The sequence below is a fragment of the Sciurus carolinensis genome, chromosome 9, assembly GCF_902686445.1.
Source record: "Sciurus carolinensis chromosome 9, mSciCar1.2, whole genome shotgun sequence".
NCBI classification, from domain to species: Eukaryota; Metazoa; Chordata; class Mammalia; order Rodentia; family Sciuridae; genus Sciurus; species Sciurus carolinensis.
Window position 1 is genome coordinate 126,782,303 of NC_062221.1, and position 14,713 is coordinate 126,797,015.

At 38.5% G+C, this 14,713-nt stretch overlaps 1 protein-coding gene across 3 annotated transcripts in view; it reads left to right on the plus strand.

Annotated features, from left to right (window-relative positions):
* Map3k7cl (MAP3K7 C-terminal like) overlaps window positions 1-14,713 on the plus strand; it is a 66,793-nt gene that overhangs the window by 37,255 nt on the left and 14,825 nt on the right. For all 3 annotated transcript variants that reach the window (XM_047564620.1, XM_047564618.1, XM_047564619.1), the window contains exon 3: window positions 6,030-6,091. In XM_047564620.1, the coding sequence (XP_047420576.1) occupies window positions 6,030-6,091 (62 nt within the window). The remainder of the gene's footprint in view (window positions 1-6,029; window positions 6,092-14,713) is intronic.

Here is a 14,713-nt window from a genome sequence, read left to right on the forward strand (position 1 = left end):
GCAGTTAAACAGTAGGAGGATTTCAAAGCCAGGCCCTTGGGCTACTTTTACTTCATTACCAATATAATAAGAAAAACATGTATGTCCCCGACAGCAGATAACTTTCCTGTGGTCCTGGGTGATGATGAAGGAAGATTGCTTCTTGTATTCTGCTGTAGGAAAGAGGAAAAAGAGAGGTAAAATTTCATTTAGTAGTGTGCTGCACAACACATAGATAGTCATCCCGAGTTTTCTAAGGGGATTGGTTTCAGGGTCCCCTTAAGAGCAAAACCTATGGATGCTCAAGTCCTTATGTAAAATGATGTAACACTTGCACATAACATATCCATCTCTGTATTCACATCCATATCCATCTCTATAGCTATATTTTTCATTTTGTAACCCTAAAATTTCAATGTACATTAAAGAATTCACATCTCTAATGTTTAATCAGCAGAGAGCAAAGTTTTAAAAAGCTTTTCATGTGGCTCAAAACTATGTGATGATTTAACAAGAACCTAGATATCTAAAAAACTTTAAGGAGTTTTTTGATGTATTAGAAATGTGTGTTGACAGCCTTCTATCACTTATTTTATTTCTAAAAATAAAATATTAATCTCAGGATTTAAAATAAAAGTACTCAAGGTCTTTTATGTATAAGTTAAAGTTTTACAACATTTTCTAGAGAAAGTGTTTGCTTTGATAGGGAAATAATTTTTTAACTTCTGATTCAGATGAAAAGAGTAAATTCATAAACCCTGAGGTTATGGCTGTACCAGGGAAATCGCCAACTATCAGGGAGAGAAGTAAGTAGAGTTAGAGACCTTGACCCAGGTGTTCTCTTCATACTCTTCAGATGATAAAGAGTAACATCCCCAGCTACTACCACCACAAACGCATATACACGGACACACACAGCCCCCTTAATTCCACCTTACCTTTGGTTGGATTTTTGGTGAAAAGGAATGGAAAGTAATCTTCATGAAGCATCCATTATTAGTACTGATTATTTCCTAAGTGCCAGGCTTCAGACTAAGTAATTGACATCAATAACAAGTTTCTGAGATAAGTTAAATACACTTCCTGTTTTGCAGAGGAAAAAATTGCCTTGAAGAAATTATGTTGATGATTCACATTCACCAATTAAAAAGTGACCAACCTAAAATGCTGTCCTGCTGAATGTTGTTTCTGTTGGCTGTGTCTTTAGTAGCTGGAAGCTTTCACAGGCAAACACTTCCCAGGATGAGCCTCAGAACTGAGGCTATTACCCAAATTTATCTGCCTTTAAATTGAGTTTGTCCCTGGTGCCCTCTAGTGCAGTCTCTAGAACAGCAGTACTCAGAGGTCATTCTGCAGGCAGGACCAGTTACATATTTTGTGGGGCTCACAGCAGTATGAAAATGCAGGGTTTCTTGCTTAAAAATTATTAAGAAAATTCAAGATGTTCACTCAAGCATGGGGTTCATGTGGGCAAAGTGCTCTGTGTGACTGCAGGTCACATGTGCATGAAGATGACTTTAACTGTAGAAAATAGAGGCATATTTAGAGGATTTGGAGCAGGGCTGCGTTTTGCATTCTAGTTGGGGAGTTGGGTGGGCTTGGGAATGTCGTCTGGGCATGGCTTCTCCCTCTCCTGGTACAGTCTCCTCTGTGCGTAAACCTTAACTGGTGTTTCCCAATCTAGACCCCAATTATGTCTGTGCTAATGAGCACAGTGGGAGGGGGAGATAACCAGCCTCAAAGTTCAATGGAAATATTGTCCAGTCAAGATATTGTTTAGAACAGTGGTTCTCAGATGCTGGTTGCAAACCAAGTCAGACTTTGATGAAGTCTTCCCCTCCCATAAAACAAAAGGAATAAGGACATGATAGTGAGGTTGTTTTAGGGTATGTTTGCTTGTGTCTACAAAGTTAGATTTATCCAACATAATGGATGCTCCTTTATTCTAAGATTCTTATGATTTGGGGGTTAAAATGTTCTCTCTCTCATAAAGAGATGCTATTGATGTTTTTGAATCATCTTTAATAGCTAAATAAAAAGTTGGATGCTCTGAGGCTTGATTCCCAAGATTTGGAGGAAAATTTTCACAGGTTCCTGAAATACGAGCCCATGAATCCATGGACCAGAAAGTGAAGAAGAGCAGAGTAGCATGTTGAAAAGAATCCTGGGATGGGAGATAGCCCTTCATCTCACATGGCCACCAATCTTGAAGGCTGGGGGGCTTCTTTTCCTTCTTGGGTTCTTGTCCTTAGCTCTGCTTTAAGGGGACTGGGCCAGATGATTCAGTTTTAGTATTCTCTAATAGCTCAGATTTGGATCACAGAGTCAGTTTGTCCCCTTTATCCATTCCATGGAGAAACAAAGAGAAGACAGTTTAAGGGAATCTGAAGACAGATTCACCACGGAAGCAACCCAACAGCTGCTCCATAGATTCTGAGAGGAGCCCATCATAGAATGTACTATGGTATGTTATAATGGTTGGGACACCAACAAGAAAGTTCTATCTTAAGGACCATTGGCTTAGTCACACAGTGTTTGCCAAATAAGTGGTGAACATCTGCTTATCTTAAAAATTCCTCTTAATTCTTTTTTTAATATTTCATCCTCTAAAAAAATTCCTTAGGATACATTTTGCGTGGCCCATTAAACCCACATTGCCATTTTGAAAGAGATACTTTCAAGTTGCTTCCTTAACCCATTAAAAAATAGTAAGGCAATTTACCATTTCAGCAGTCTCAGTCCCTGCTTTGCACATAACAGACACTCTATAACATTTGATAAGATCAATTTTAATAGAAAATATACTTGCACTTTGATTTGTTCCATTTTAAACACATCTAGCCACTGTTCTCCTTTCTTTCTTTCTTTCTTTCTTTCTTTCTTTCTTTCTTTCTTTCTTTCTTTCTTTCTTTCTTTCTTTCTTTCTTTCAAGCTAAATATTCCAGGGGGTCTCTTGGTATAGCTACTGTACAGACTACTTCGTGCTTCTGGAATTGTCAAAACAAACTTAACTGCTCTCAGGAACTCTGATCCAGTATCACTGTCAAAATGTTTTACAATGATTGGGCCAAATGTTTGTGGAACAGCTGTGCTACTAGTCTAACTGAGTCATTTTCCTTCTTTCCTTTTGGCCCATTCCTGTGATTCATCATTCCGCTTTTAGCATATTTGCCTATTTTTAAAACCAGTCAAAGAAGACAGCCATGGTTTAAAAGTAAACACCCCACACATCAACTTGGGGCAGCTTCATGAGCTGCTTCTCAAGCCCTAAAATTCCTGGCAGGGAGGGATGCCAGCTAAACCAGATGGAGCTGTGAAATGCAGGGCTGGCTTACAGACTTGGTAGTCTCCTTACAACTGTCTTTGGTTTTCTTGTTTCCGTTGCCATTTCCTGCTTGGGTTAATCCAACTTGATCCATTCTTTAACACAAGGTTTTATTTTGCTTGTCTCCATTATATGTTTATTTTCATGTTGATTAATTAGACTTTCACTTCGATTTAAGAAATTAAGTTAGCCTTAATTAGACCTTCATTTCAACTTAATTTTGTTTGCAAAATTATCACTATGGTCATGTAAAATATGCCTTGACATAGCGTGACTATAAATGATGACATAGATTTCAATAGTGAGTCCTATTAATTCTGGGTATAGCAGGTATTTTCTATTTGTGTTACTACAATGGATCAAATAGATAACTTCCCCCTCCTTTTTAATAATTAAGCAGGAAGAGCATGACATCGAAGAGGGCAAGGTGGATTAAGTCTCAGGAAGCCCTGAGTTCCCTTCCTGAATATCTCCTAGAATTCTAGAATGCACTATCTGCACTTGTACTTTACAGAAGTGGTTCCTCCTCCCAATAAGTGCCTGCTTGTCTGTCATTATTAGGGCTGCGATGCCAAAATATTATTATATCTCAATTATCTGTGCCAAATTGTTTTGGCCTTGGACCCAATGAGCTAAAATAACCATGATGTCTAGGTTTTTGAAATTGTACTGAAATAAATCAAACGACTCTAAGACCAAAATCAGTTTTACAAAGTATAAATTTCCTAATGCAGGTTTTCTCTATAGTGGGTCAGCAATGGCAAGTGGATATTTCTGCCTTTTGTACAGTTATTTGTAAGTGATAAAGTGAATAATAAAAAGCCACAGTAATTGGCTAGAATTTGTTACTTCTAGTCTTGGTAGGAAGATTAACATTCAAAGGGTCTGTGGATTGAGTCTTACGTGAAACTAAGTAAAGTGGCATCAGTGAACCCATGGACTTACACCAACTGGCACAGGGGTGGGTACAAAGTGGATTCAAGTTCGGTGGTGCATTGCTTGGTTTGAAACCATTTCTAAGCGGGAGTAATATTATCCTCCTCTTGATTGAGAAAGAGCAAATGCTATTAAGGGACAAGACCCCTGAGGTATCTGGCAGAGGTGAATACCATCCTTGTTTAAATGATCTTTCTGGTAATTATCTTCCAGGTCTCCAAGAGACATATTCCCTTAGAAGCTAGGAAAGCTTCATGTACTGCATTTTGTTTTGGACTGTGCTATCAGTGAGTTGGGAGGGGATAATATTGGTCCTCTAGACTTGAGCTCTGCATCTGTAGATTCAGCTGAGGATGAAAAACATTTGAAAAAAAAAACCGTGTCTGTATTGAACTTGTACACACCTTTTTTTTTTTCATTATTCCCCAAACAATACATTCCAAAACTATATATTATGGACATAGCAATTACTTAATCAAAGAATTAGAAGTAACTTAGAGAGATGACCTTAGAGTATGTAGGAGGATGTACTTGAGTTATATGGAAATACTTCTCCATTCTATAAGGGACTTGAATGTCCTCAGATTTTGGTATCCAGGGGAGTCCTGTAATCAATCCCTCTGGGCATAGTTATACTTGTTTCTTCATTGAGTATGGCCTGTATCATTTCCTCTAGTTCAAAAAGAACACAATCAATTTTTGTTAATAAGTTTGGTTATACTAGGGAGACTATAAATAACCATTATCTTTCCTTGCTTTATTATAATTTAAAATGACTTTGGTTTTTAAATTGTTCTTCAAGTTTGTATTTTGTGGTATTCTCAATAGTCATGTACTGGGGTTTGGACTAGAGATGGATGGACAATGGCTCCTGGGATCCAAAGTTGACCTGGAGAGATGGAGGGACTATTCACCAAGGGGTTCTTCTCTAGTTCCAGGGTGGGATCAGCAGGATGTTCTTGAAAAAATTTGGGGGTGAATTGGATATTTTAGGACATAATTCTGTCAGGTTTTCTCAGGTGCTTCTGAGAATGCATTTTTTGACCTAGCTGGTCTATTGCCAGGATGTCCATGTGAGTGTTTGCTGAGAAGGAGGATCGGGCAGCTGAGGACAGTTGCCACACTGTCTGGGCTCTGGTGCCCTGAAACAAGGCTGTGGATTCTGCCTCAGGTGGAGAGGGCTGCCTGGCACTTGGGTTGCTTGCTGCCTTACCTGCTACAGCCTGGAGGCAGGTCCTGGTGAGCAGCCTGCGGGTGCTGCTTTGTGGTGAGAGCAGAGGGCACAACCATCAATGTTTGTGACACTTAAGTCACTCAGAGTGCAACTAAGGCTTCTATTTTTCAGTGGAGTGTTCTGCCCCATTAAGGTTGCTCTGGGCACGTCATTATCACCTTGTTAAGCACTTTCCTCCATATCATATGTTTTGGTTTTGGCTAATGTGTTAGGAGTTTTGAAAGACAAGTAGTCCTTCTTAATTGTAGAGCTACCAGGCAGGATATTAGAGCATCCTCTGTGTGTGTGTGTGTGTGTGTGTGTGTGTGTGTGTGTGTATTTTTTCCTTTCTTTAAAAATTCGGTCAGTTCAACTAACCTCGTCATGTTTCTCTGTGTACAGAAAATGAGCAAAATTGTCTCCTGCATTCTGTTTGTCACCCACTGAAGTGATGAAAATAACTGAAGCAGTAGATACTGATGGTTTAATTATGTTCCTCAAGGCCGGTCCCAGCAGGGTGACTCTTAAGAGATAAAGGGCTCTCTAGTGAAGAATCATTTTATTTTCATGTTTTAGATGATACATCTCCTGAAGACCCCATTCCTTTGGTCTTTCCAGAATTAGACCAGCAGCTGCAGGTAAGGATTTTTCTAAAGTCTTTCTGCTTTCCTCCTTAGTGTGACAAATGATAGTGAGCAGGGGAATGGCCTAATTGGAAAAGATTGACTTGAACAGAGTGGGAGCTTCCAAGTCCTTAATATATGCATTTCTAGAGTTCTGAAATCAGGCTGAAGACCTCACAAAGTACCCTGGCTATGGTACCCAGACATCAAATGCTTATAGTGTAATCAAACTCCTATTTTCAGGGGTTCTTGAGTCTGGGAAATGGACTGGTCCCTGTCCTCCTTTGCTATGGGATGTCTCTGGCAATTGGGATTTTAACTCTTTTTAAGGCTAATATTTAACAATAACTCCACAGAGAAAATTTGTCGTGGTTTCCAAGACTTTGGAATAATCTTCCTTTCTTTACTGCCGACCCCCTCCCCAGTTCTCTGATAACTTCAAGTGGAATATAATCTTTGTGAATTAAACCTTCTGAAAACCTTGGTTTGATCCATAAGAAAAAGAATTTGTAGCCAGGTACTGTGGCACATGCTGTTATTCCCAGGCACTCAGGAGGCTGAGGTAAGGAGGACCACAAGTTCAAAGCCAGTATCAGCAACTTAGTGAGGCCCTGAGCAACTTAGTGAGAACTCAAAAATACATACTTACATACATACATACATACATACAAACAAACATACATACATACATAAATAAGGCTAGGGATGTAGCACCCTGGGTTAAATCCCCAATACCAAAAAGAAAATTGCATATATGATTTCTGGATGATCTATTGAAAGATATGTCATTTGAATACACCAGAGATTTTTTTTCTTTTAGGAGCAATTTGTGACATTTAACTTACTTTGGATGCTATATGGCGATTTCAGGCAGAGATGATTTTAGAAAGAGGTTCTGCCTAAAATACCTGGATGCCTGGCTTGGGTCAGTCATTCACTTGAGTACTTAACTTTGCAGTCACATTTAGGCAAAACTAATAAAGGTCTTGAATTCTGCACACAGATGTTTTGCTTAGTCACAACCTTTCCCCCTAAATATTGATTCTAAAAGCCTCTAGGGAGGGATCTGTGATCTTCAGTTCCCAACAGACTTATCTAAAATGCTTGGGAACAGAAGTATTTTGGATTTTTTAAGAAGTTTTGGAATATTTGTATATATACATATATAATGAGACACTGGGAGATGGGACCCATTTCTAAACATGAAATTTATTGAGATTTCCCATACACTTAGCCTGAAAGTAGTTTTGTACAATGATTTTAGTGCACCCGTGTTTTGACTGTGACTATCACCAAGGTGAGGTGTGGAATTTTTCACTGGTGACATCATATCAGCACTGAAGAAGTTTTGGGTTTTGGAACATTTGGATTTTCAAGTTAGGGATGCTCAGACTGTGCCTTTTACTCAGTAGCTTTTTCCAATTGTGGGTGTGCATGGTGCCCTCAAGTCATTTGAGTTGGGACTTCCGATTCGGGACAGATTTTGGCAGAGATAGGAAGAACCAAGAATGGGCCCTCCTGCAACCCAACATGGTGTTCCTTTCTTTTTGCTTCAGTTCTTATCACCTTGCCAGGTGCACAGAGTTAAAAACCTTGGAAGCAAGTAGGTCAGGTTGGAAGAGCTGGTGTCCCCACTTTGGGGGTGCTCTCTAAAAACCAACCCAGAGCAACTCAGGTGTGATCCAGGCTCTGAGAGCAGCCCACATTGCACATCTGCAGCAGTCCTGAGCATGGTAGCAACCTGCCAGCAGCAAGTTGGTTCAACAGAGCACTCTGTTACGTGGGAATTACTGACGACTGCAGAAGAGGTGGGAGGGTTATAGTGATTATCACGCAGCTGTCAAAGCACAGCTTCCTAATCCCTAAAACTTCCTCTCCAGCCATCAGTCATCTTATCTCCCTCTTCCTCAGTCCGCCATGCTTCTTTGACCCAGCTCTCCTGGTTCCTGGCATCTGACTTCCCTTCCTCCCTCCACCAATATGTCCTCTTCTTTTCAGCATGGAGAGCTCCCCAGCCTCTCAGCGCTTTTCCTCCTGAGGTGCTCACGCCACATGCCGTGCCCATGCGGCTTGCTTGGTCTGTTCTCACAGAGGGGCTGTTTGTAAGTTGCTGCTGGTGCAGCTGGGATTGTAAAATAATAACACTTTCCCCCAGTCACCATTTCCCCCATTTATATTGTTATCTCAAAGCTATTTTATTATCATGAAAATCAGATGCAAATAGGAAGTAACCATATTTTGAAAATAAAACCGAGAGCATATTCAAGATCTTGTTCCCACATCAAATTATGGATTGTGAATTTTACTCTTTTGTATTGGAAAAAAACATTTTTTCCAATTCCCCATTGGGGACTTTAATGACTTTCCCTGGTCTGTGGAGTATTCTTCATGGGATTCGCAGTACCCCTGACAGTTATCCAGATAAAATTTCTGTTAAAGCATCACTAAGTCCATTCGAATTTTATAGCTCTAATTCTATCTGACATATATTAGAAATTAAGTCTATTTAATTATTTTACTCCAATGAGATAATTTCATCTTCATTGGTCTTTAATGAGGCAGGCAATTGACTGGATGGTTTCTAGATCAGGGGTTTTGGTATTTTTTTCCCCTTTAAATATGGTATCGCTTTTCCTCCTCTTCCTTAGCAGACAGAATGTTCTCAGCCTTACAATTAAGTACATTTAAATAAGTGCATGTTTATTGGGTGAAGGGTGTGACTGAATTTCTTACAAACATTTGCTGAGTTGTCAGAACACTTGGTTGAGTTTGTCTCTGTCTAGAGCTGTTGCCTGTAACCTTTACTCTATACTCTGGGGCATGACACAAAAAATAAATAAATAAATAAATACAAAGGACGACAGCACGGACTGAGACAGTAGAACTAACAACTAACAGAAAAACGATACCTAAAATCAGATTCTTCCTTCTGAGTTAAGCATATACATTTAAGCCATTCTGTAACAGGAAGTCTCTGTTTTGAAAGCAATGAAAATGCTATGTACAAATGGAATAACCCATTACAAGAAAAAGGCCACTTTTATAGCTAGTCTCATGTGCTTTCACCCCCCAGTAATGGCTCTTGGAGTTTTTTACTATTATAATCCATATGGAAGAATAAAAGTTGGGTTGCAAAGGTATATAAAGTAACTTACGGGTGTCATTATTTGAGAATGGACCATCTCTCTATTGCCTCTGTTGAAGCCTTAGAAACTTGCTTATTAAAAAATGAACGATGTCAGGAGATTATTTCTGCCCTATTGTCTGCAATCTCTCAAACTTAAAGTTCCCCAATATATGAGTATCTGCTCAGCAAGGGGTGTCTCCCTACATACAATCTTATTTGATCTTTGCAATAATTGCATAAACTACTATGTCTCCACTTACAGATGAAAAACTTGAGACCAAATTTTGGTCTAAATAAATCTCTTAGTCCCCTCTTTCCCTTAACACTTTTTGTGGAATGTATATGGGCTGCTCAGATTGATAGGTGGAGATTTTTTGTATTTGATTTGCACTGTTGCCTTGGTAGTTCTAGAACAATCTTGTAAAATTTGTTCTGACTTTCTGATAGCCATTGCACATTCCTTGGTAATTTATAAAGTGAAGTTATAAAATATCTATTTGGTAGATACTCTATCACCAATTTGACCCCCAAGATTTTTCTGTTGCTTTGCCAAGAATGTGGACATGTTTGAGCATGTAATTCGTGGTACTTCTATTTTCACAAAGCCAAAAAAAGCCTTGTGCAAGAATAGCAGTGACAAACATTTCTCTTGATGTCTCTATTAATGCAGAATGTTGGGCAAGAGATCTCAGGGTAAGGTAGGTGTGAAAGTGAGCATCTCTTTATAATATTCACTTGAGGGCCTTGGGCCTCTGTCCCAAAGGCAGGTGGAAGGCTAATTCTACTTTGTGCAGATTCCTTTCTTGGGACTAGATTTCTAAATTCCCTGGGCCCAGCAGGACAGTATTTGGATAGAGCTTTAGATCATACAGTTAGAAGAAAGGAGGCCCCATTCTATGTCCACTTTAGGAATGAATGAAAAATTATTACTTTTCTTTAAATTTCAGTTTTCTTCTGTTTGGAAAAGAGGTAATGACTGACCCCTCTCTCTTTGCACTGAGAGATGATAGAATCCTTAAACAGTTCCAGGTTTTGTATCAAAAGCAAGACTGTTTCACAGCTTGATAATATTATAATGTTTGGAAACTGTAGCTTAGATCAAAGCTATGTTATAAAACCATCTAAATTATATTGGAATGTGGAACATGGTTTTATAATCAGGCAAAAGATGTGACATCAAGTAACTTACAATAAACATCCTAAAGGGAATTATAATGACCAAAACATTATTATTAGCATAGATTGATCTGGGTTTGGTCTCAGCTCCACAGTAGTTTTGTGATTTGGGGCATGTTTTTTATTTTCTCTGTCCTCACTTTTCCTAACTGTGAAGTGGAGATAACAGTATCTTTGTCACATTGTTGTGGGAATTAAACATGGTAATGAGTAGATCTAGCACAGCCTGGCAAAATAAGTGCTCAGTTAAGGTAAATTTTCTTTCCTGGTGAAATTTTTTGATTGAATAGAATATTTAAGAACAAGTCATTTATCTTTATCTGTGCAAAGTGAAATAAAACAAGCTTCCCTTTGGATGTTTGAGTCAGGTTTCTGATGCTCTCTTCTTGTCACCAAGGCAAGGTACTTGGAAAACAATATGATTTTTTTTTCATGCTATATTGAGCAATAGCTTCAAACCCTCTAAAGTCCTCCCATCTGATCGGAGATGACAGTGACAGGTGTCTCTGTGGTACACACTGAACTTGCCTTTTCTCAGACAGAGTCTGATAAGTCCAGAAACTGATGTCACCTCCACAAATAAACAATTTCATAGCTTCACTTGAGTACCATAATATCTTGTTATCCAAGCGGCTTCTCCAGAAACTTCTTTTAGGTCTTGCATCAACACCTCGCTGGATATCTGGGAAATGAAAACTGGTGGAAAATGAAGAATTCTCAATATTCCAAGATTCTGCTACAACGATCTTTAGCAATCATCTGGAAATGTAATTCTAAAAGGCTCATAGAAGTACTGACAATGGCAAACATTTTCTCTTTCATGTACATGTTGAAAATTATCTCATAATGAACCTGCTATGACCACACAGAAAACACATATAGATAGTTTGGAGCATTACTGTAGTAATTTTAATTTTTTTTTTGAGATGCCTGGTTATTAGGATATTAGGATATAACTTATTGGGAAATTGTGAAGACATTCTTCAGTTATTGCACTCTTACATTGCTTACATCAACCAAAAGGATTTAAATATACTTTATTCCAGTGTAATATAATGCATAAGTTATGTAGTATAAGTGGTAGTGCTTACTTGGATTACAATACAGATACTATGGAAATGTCAGTTCTTAAAATACATTAAAATATTTAAAATTCTAAGATGATAGAATTTTTAATGATGGGAATTAGCCTGGACTATGTTTTTCTTCTTAGTTTTAACAAACTATGCTCGTTAATTTGAGACATTTAGATGCAACAAAGTTTTAGAAATTTTTGTAGTTGTAGACGGACAGAATGCCTTTATTTTTACTTTATGTGATCCTAAAGATCGACCCCAGTGCCTCACACATGGTAGGCAAGCACTCTGTCAACTGAACTACAGTCCCAGCCCTAAGATGCAACAAATTTAAACCAGACACCCCCATTCACCACAGAAATAGGTAACCCTGAGAATCAAGAAATAAACAGAGTCTGCTCAGCCACTGTAGAATGCTTAGCTTCCTAAATATATAGTCCGTGTGGGAAGCTGGGATAGGAAAATTAAATTCTTGCATTTTTGAAGTGGATGGGCCAGTAGTATTTGCAGAAGCCAAGTAGAAAACGGAAACGCTTAAGCCGGCTTTGCCCCTTGCGGAGGGTTGCTTGGCGCGGCCCTTTCCCACGGGGCCCTTTCCAGAGGCCGGAATCCACCCGGGAGGAAGCTCGCAGTGAGCTGATGGCCTAGATAGCTGGTGTGGCTCAAGGCAGCATTCTTGGAATAGGACCCTGCGGTTTCTCTCTTACTTCATCTTGTTAAATCGGTCCTGGTGATTGGGCTGGGCACCAGAGATAGTAGCAGCTCCCGCAAACTGCCGTGTAATTTAAAGCCTTTTGGAGCTCCATCCTCCGGGGAGAGGCTGAGATGGAAGAAAGCGGGAGAAGAGGCAGAGCCTCCCCCGGGGCCCTGACCTCATTCAAGCCCCAATCTGTGTCTTGAAAACATACGTTGTTTTGGACTCTTGTTCAGAAGGCAGTATTTCATTCTTTAAGCCAGAGTGTGAAATAAATGTATCCAAAGTGTGGGAAATAATTTTCAAAAAATCAGCATAGTAATGAAGACTCTTAACAAGGCACATTTCTCCTCCCGATGTGAAAAGGAATGACCGACACCAAGAGTTTATTGTTCACCTGTGTTCAGCACAGGATTTTTAACTATGAAAATCTCAGAGAAATATTCAAGTCAAGCCATGAGAATTGAAATAGTGTTACTTTTTATTAAAATAAAAGTTAATAAATGTTTTTATTCTGATCACTGTGGGCATTCTTTTAAATTATTCTTTAGTTTTTAATTTAACATAAAAGAACGTACAGTTGATTAGTTCACAAGTGCCAGTGTTTTTAGATGCCACACATCTCTTAAGTCCACTGGTAGCTCCATTTTAAAACCGGAGACCCAATTCTCTTGCTTTCTGGCCTCTATTTCCTCAGGCAGAAACTTTATTTCAATGAACACTGTTGGTTATACATTGTTGCTTAGCCTGAGCCTATAAGAAGGTAAGAGAGAATCACTGTCGTCTTGGACCTACCGAAGCTACACACATACACACTTATGTCATAAGCAAATGAGAGTGTTCTGTTACACAGAATAACACTTCTCATTATTCTGTACTTCTACTTTTTTATATTAGTCAAAAAACCTGAACATCTCAATATTTTATTCACCAGAATTCCTGTCAAGGTGAGAACATCATTTTTTTTTTTTTTTTTTAAATACTGGGGGTACTGGGATGGAATCCAGGGGCATTTTACCCCTGAGCTACATATGCAACTCTTTGTATTTTTTATTTTGAGACAGGGTATCACTAAATTGCCCAGATTGGCCTTGAACTTGTGATCTTGTCTCAGCCTCCCCAGTTGCGGGGATTACATGCTTGGGCCATCTTTCCCAGCAGAATCCTATGTGTTGAAACAAATTCTCTGTTGAGTTTTCTGGGCTAGGGTGGATGTCTAACAATGTCAATTATCTTCTAAGGACATTAGATTATGCTGGCCAGAGGACATTTTGATTTGCCATCAAACATTCCTGATTAGCAGTCAATGGCTTGAGATTATAAAGGGGTGAGAAATTTGAAGTTCTCTGGAGATAAAGTTGGAAAAGAAAAAGGCTGGATATGAATGCAGTGAGATAGGGAATGCTTCAAAGGTGAGCTAGAGGCAGCAGAAATGTCTAATGAGTTGGTTTTTTTATTTTTTGCATTTTTTTTATTGTGGTAGCCCCCCTTTTACTAAAATTTATCATTTTAGAAATTTCTTTTGGTGATTGTGATCACCATAATTTCTTTTTTCTTTTTTTATTCTTTTTAGGTATACATGACACTAGAGTGTATTTTGACATATTATATATACACGGAGTATAACTTATTCTAATTGGGATCCATTCTTGTGATTGGACAGTTCAGTAATGTTAAATACATTTACACTGTTGGGCAACCAATCTCCAGAACTTTATCATAATCCTGTAAAATTGAAACTCTTTACCCATGAAATAATAACTTCCCATTCCCCCTCTCTGCAATCTCTAGCAACTAGTGAGATAATTTTACAATATTAAGGTGGATTCTGCAATATAATTTCTTTTCTTGATCAAAAAAAAAAAAAAAAGAAAGAAAGAAAATGAAAAGAAAATCTATATTGCTCTTGAATGTTTTCCTGCAAATTGGGAGACCCTGAAGTGGTGCTGAGTTATATGTTGGGTGTGGGTAAAGACAACTTGCAGGAGCTTGAAGCTGAAATGATACCTGCCATCTTTTTACTCCCTGAAATATTGCATAGTAAGTGATAGTTTGCTCTTTTTAATTGCCACTTTATTGTGGGAAATCTCAAAAATATTATTATGTATAGGTTGCATGCTCATTTTTGCTAAGATCACATGAGGATACTGAAAATATCCTAAAATACTTACTACCTATGTACCCTTAGTGGCATGATCACACTATGTATGTATAATAATATCTTCAGATTCCCTACAATAAGACGTGCCAATAAAAAAACGAACACACTAAACTTCCCACTTAATAAATGCATTGCAAAGTAGCAAGCAAAGGGTGGAGGGGGCTCTCTTTTCTTAAGAAAAGTATACATGCAGTTTTCAATTTTTTTTTTTTTTTAGTTAGTGCAGAAAAGGACATTTCTGCATTTACATGTCTGCTCTCATCTATATTTTCTTCAGCATGCAAATACTTTACACAGAGTTCTGGAATCTTTGGGCTATTATATAGGTCCCTATGCTGCATTTGTGGATCGAATACCTGCAGGAGGCAATTATGTACTGATCTCTTATTTGAACTGAGTGTGG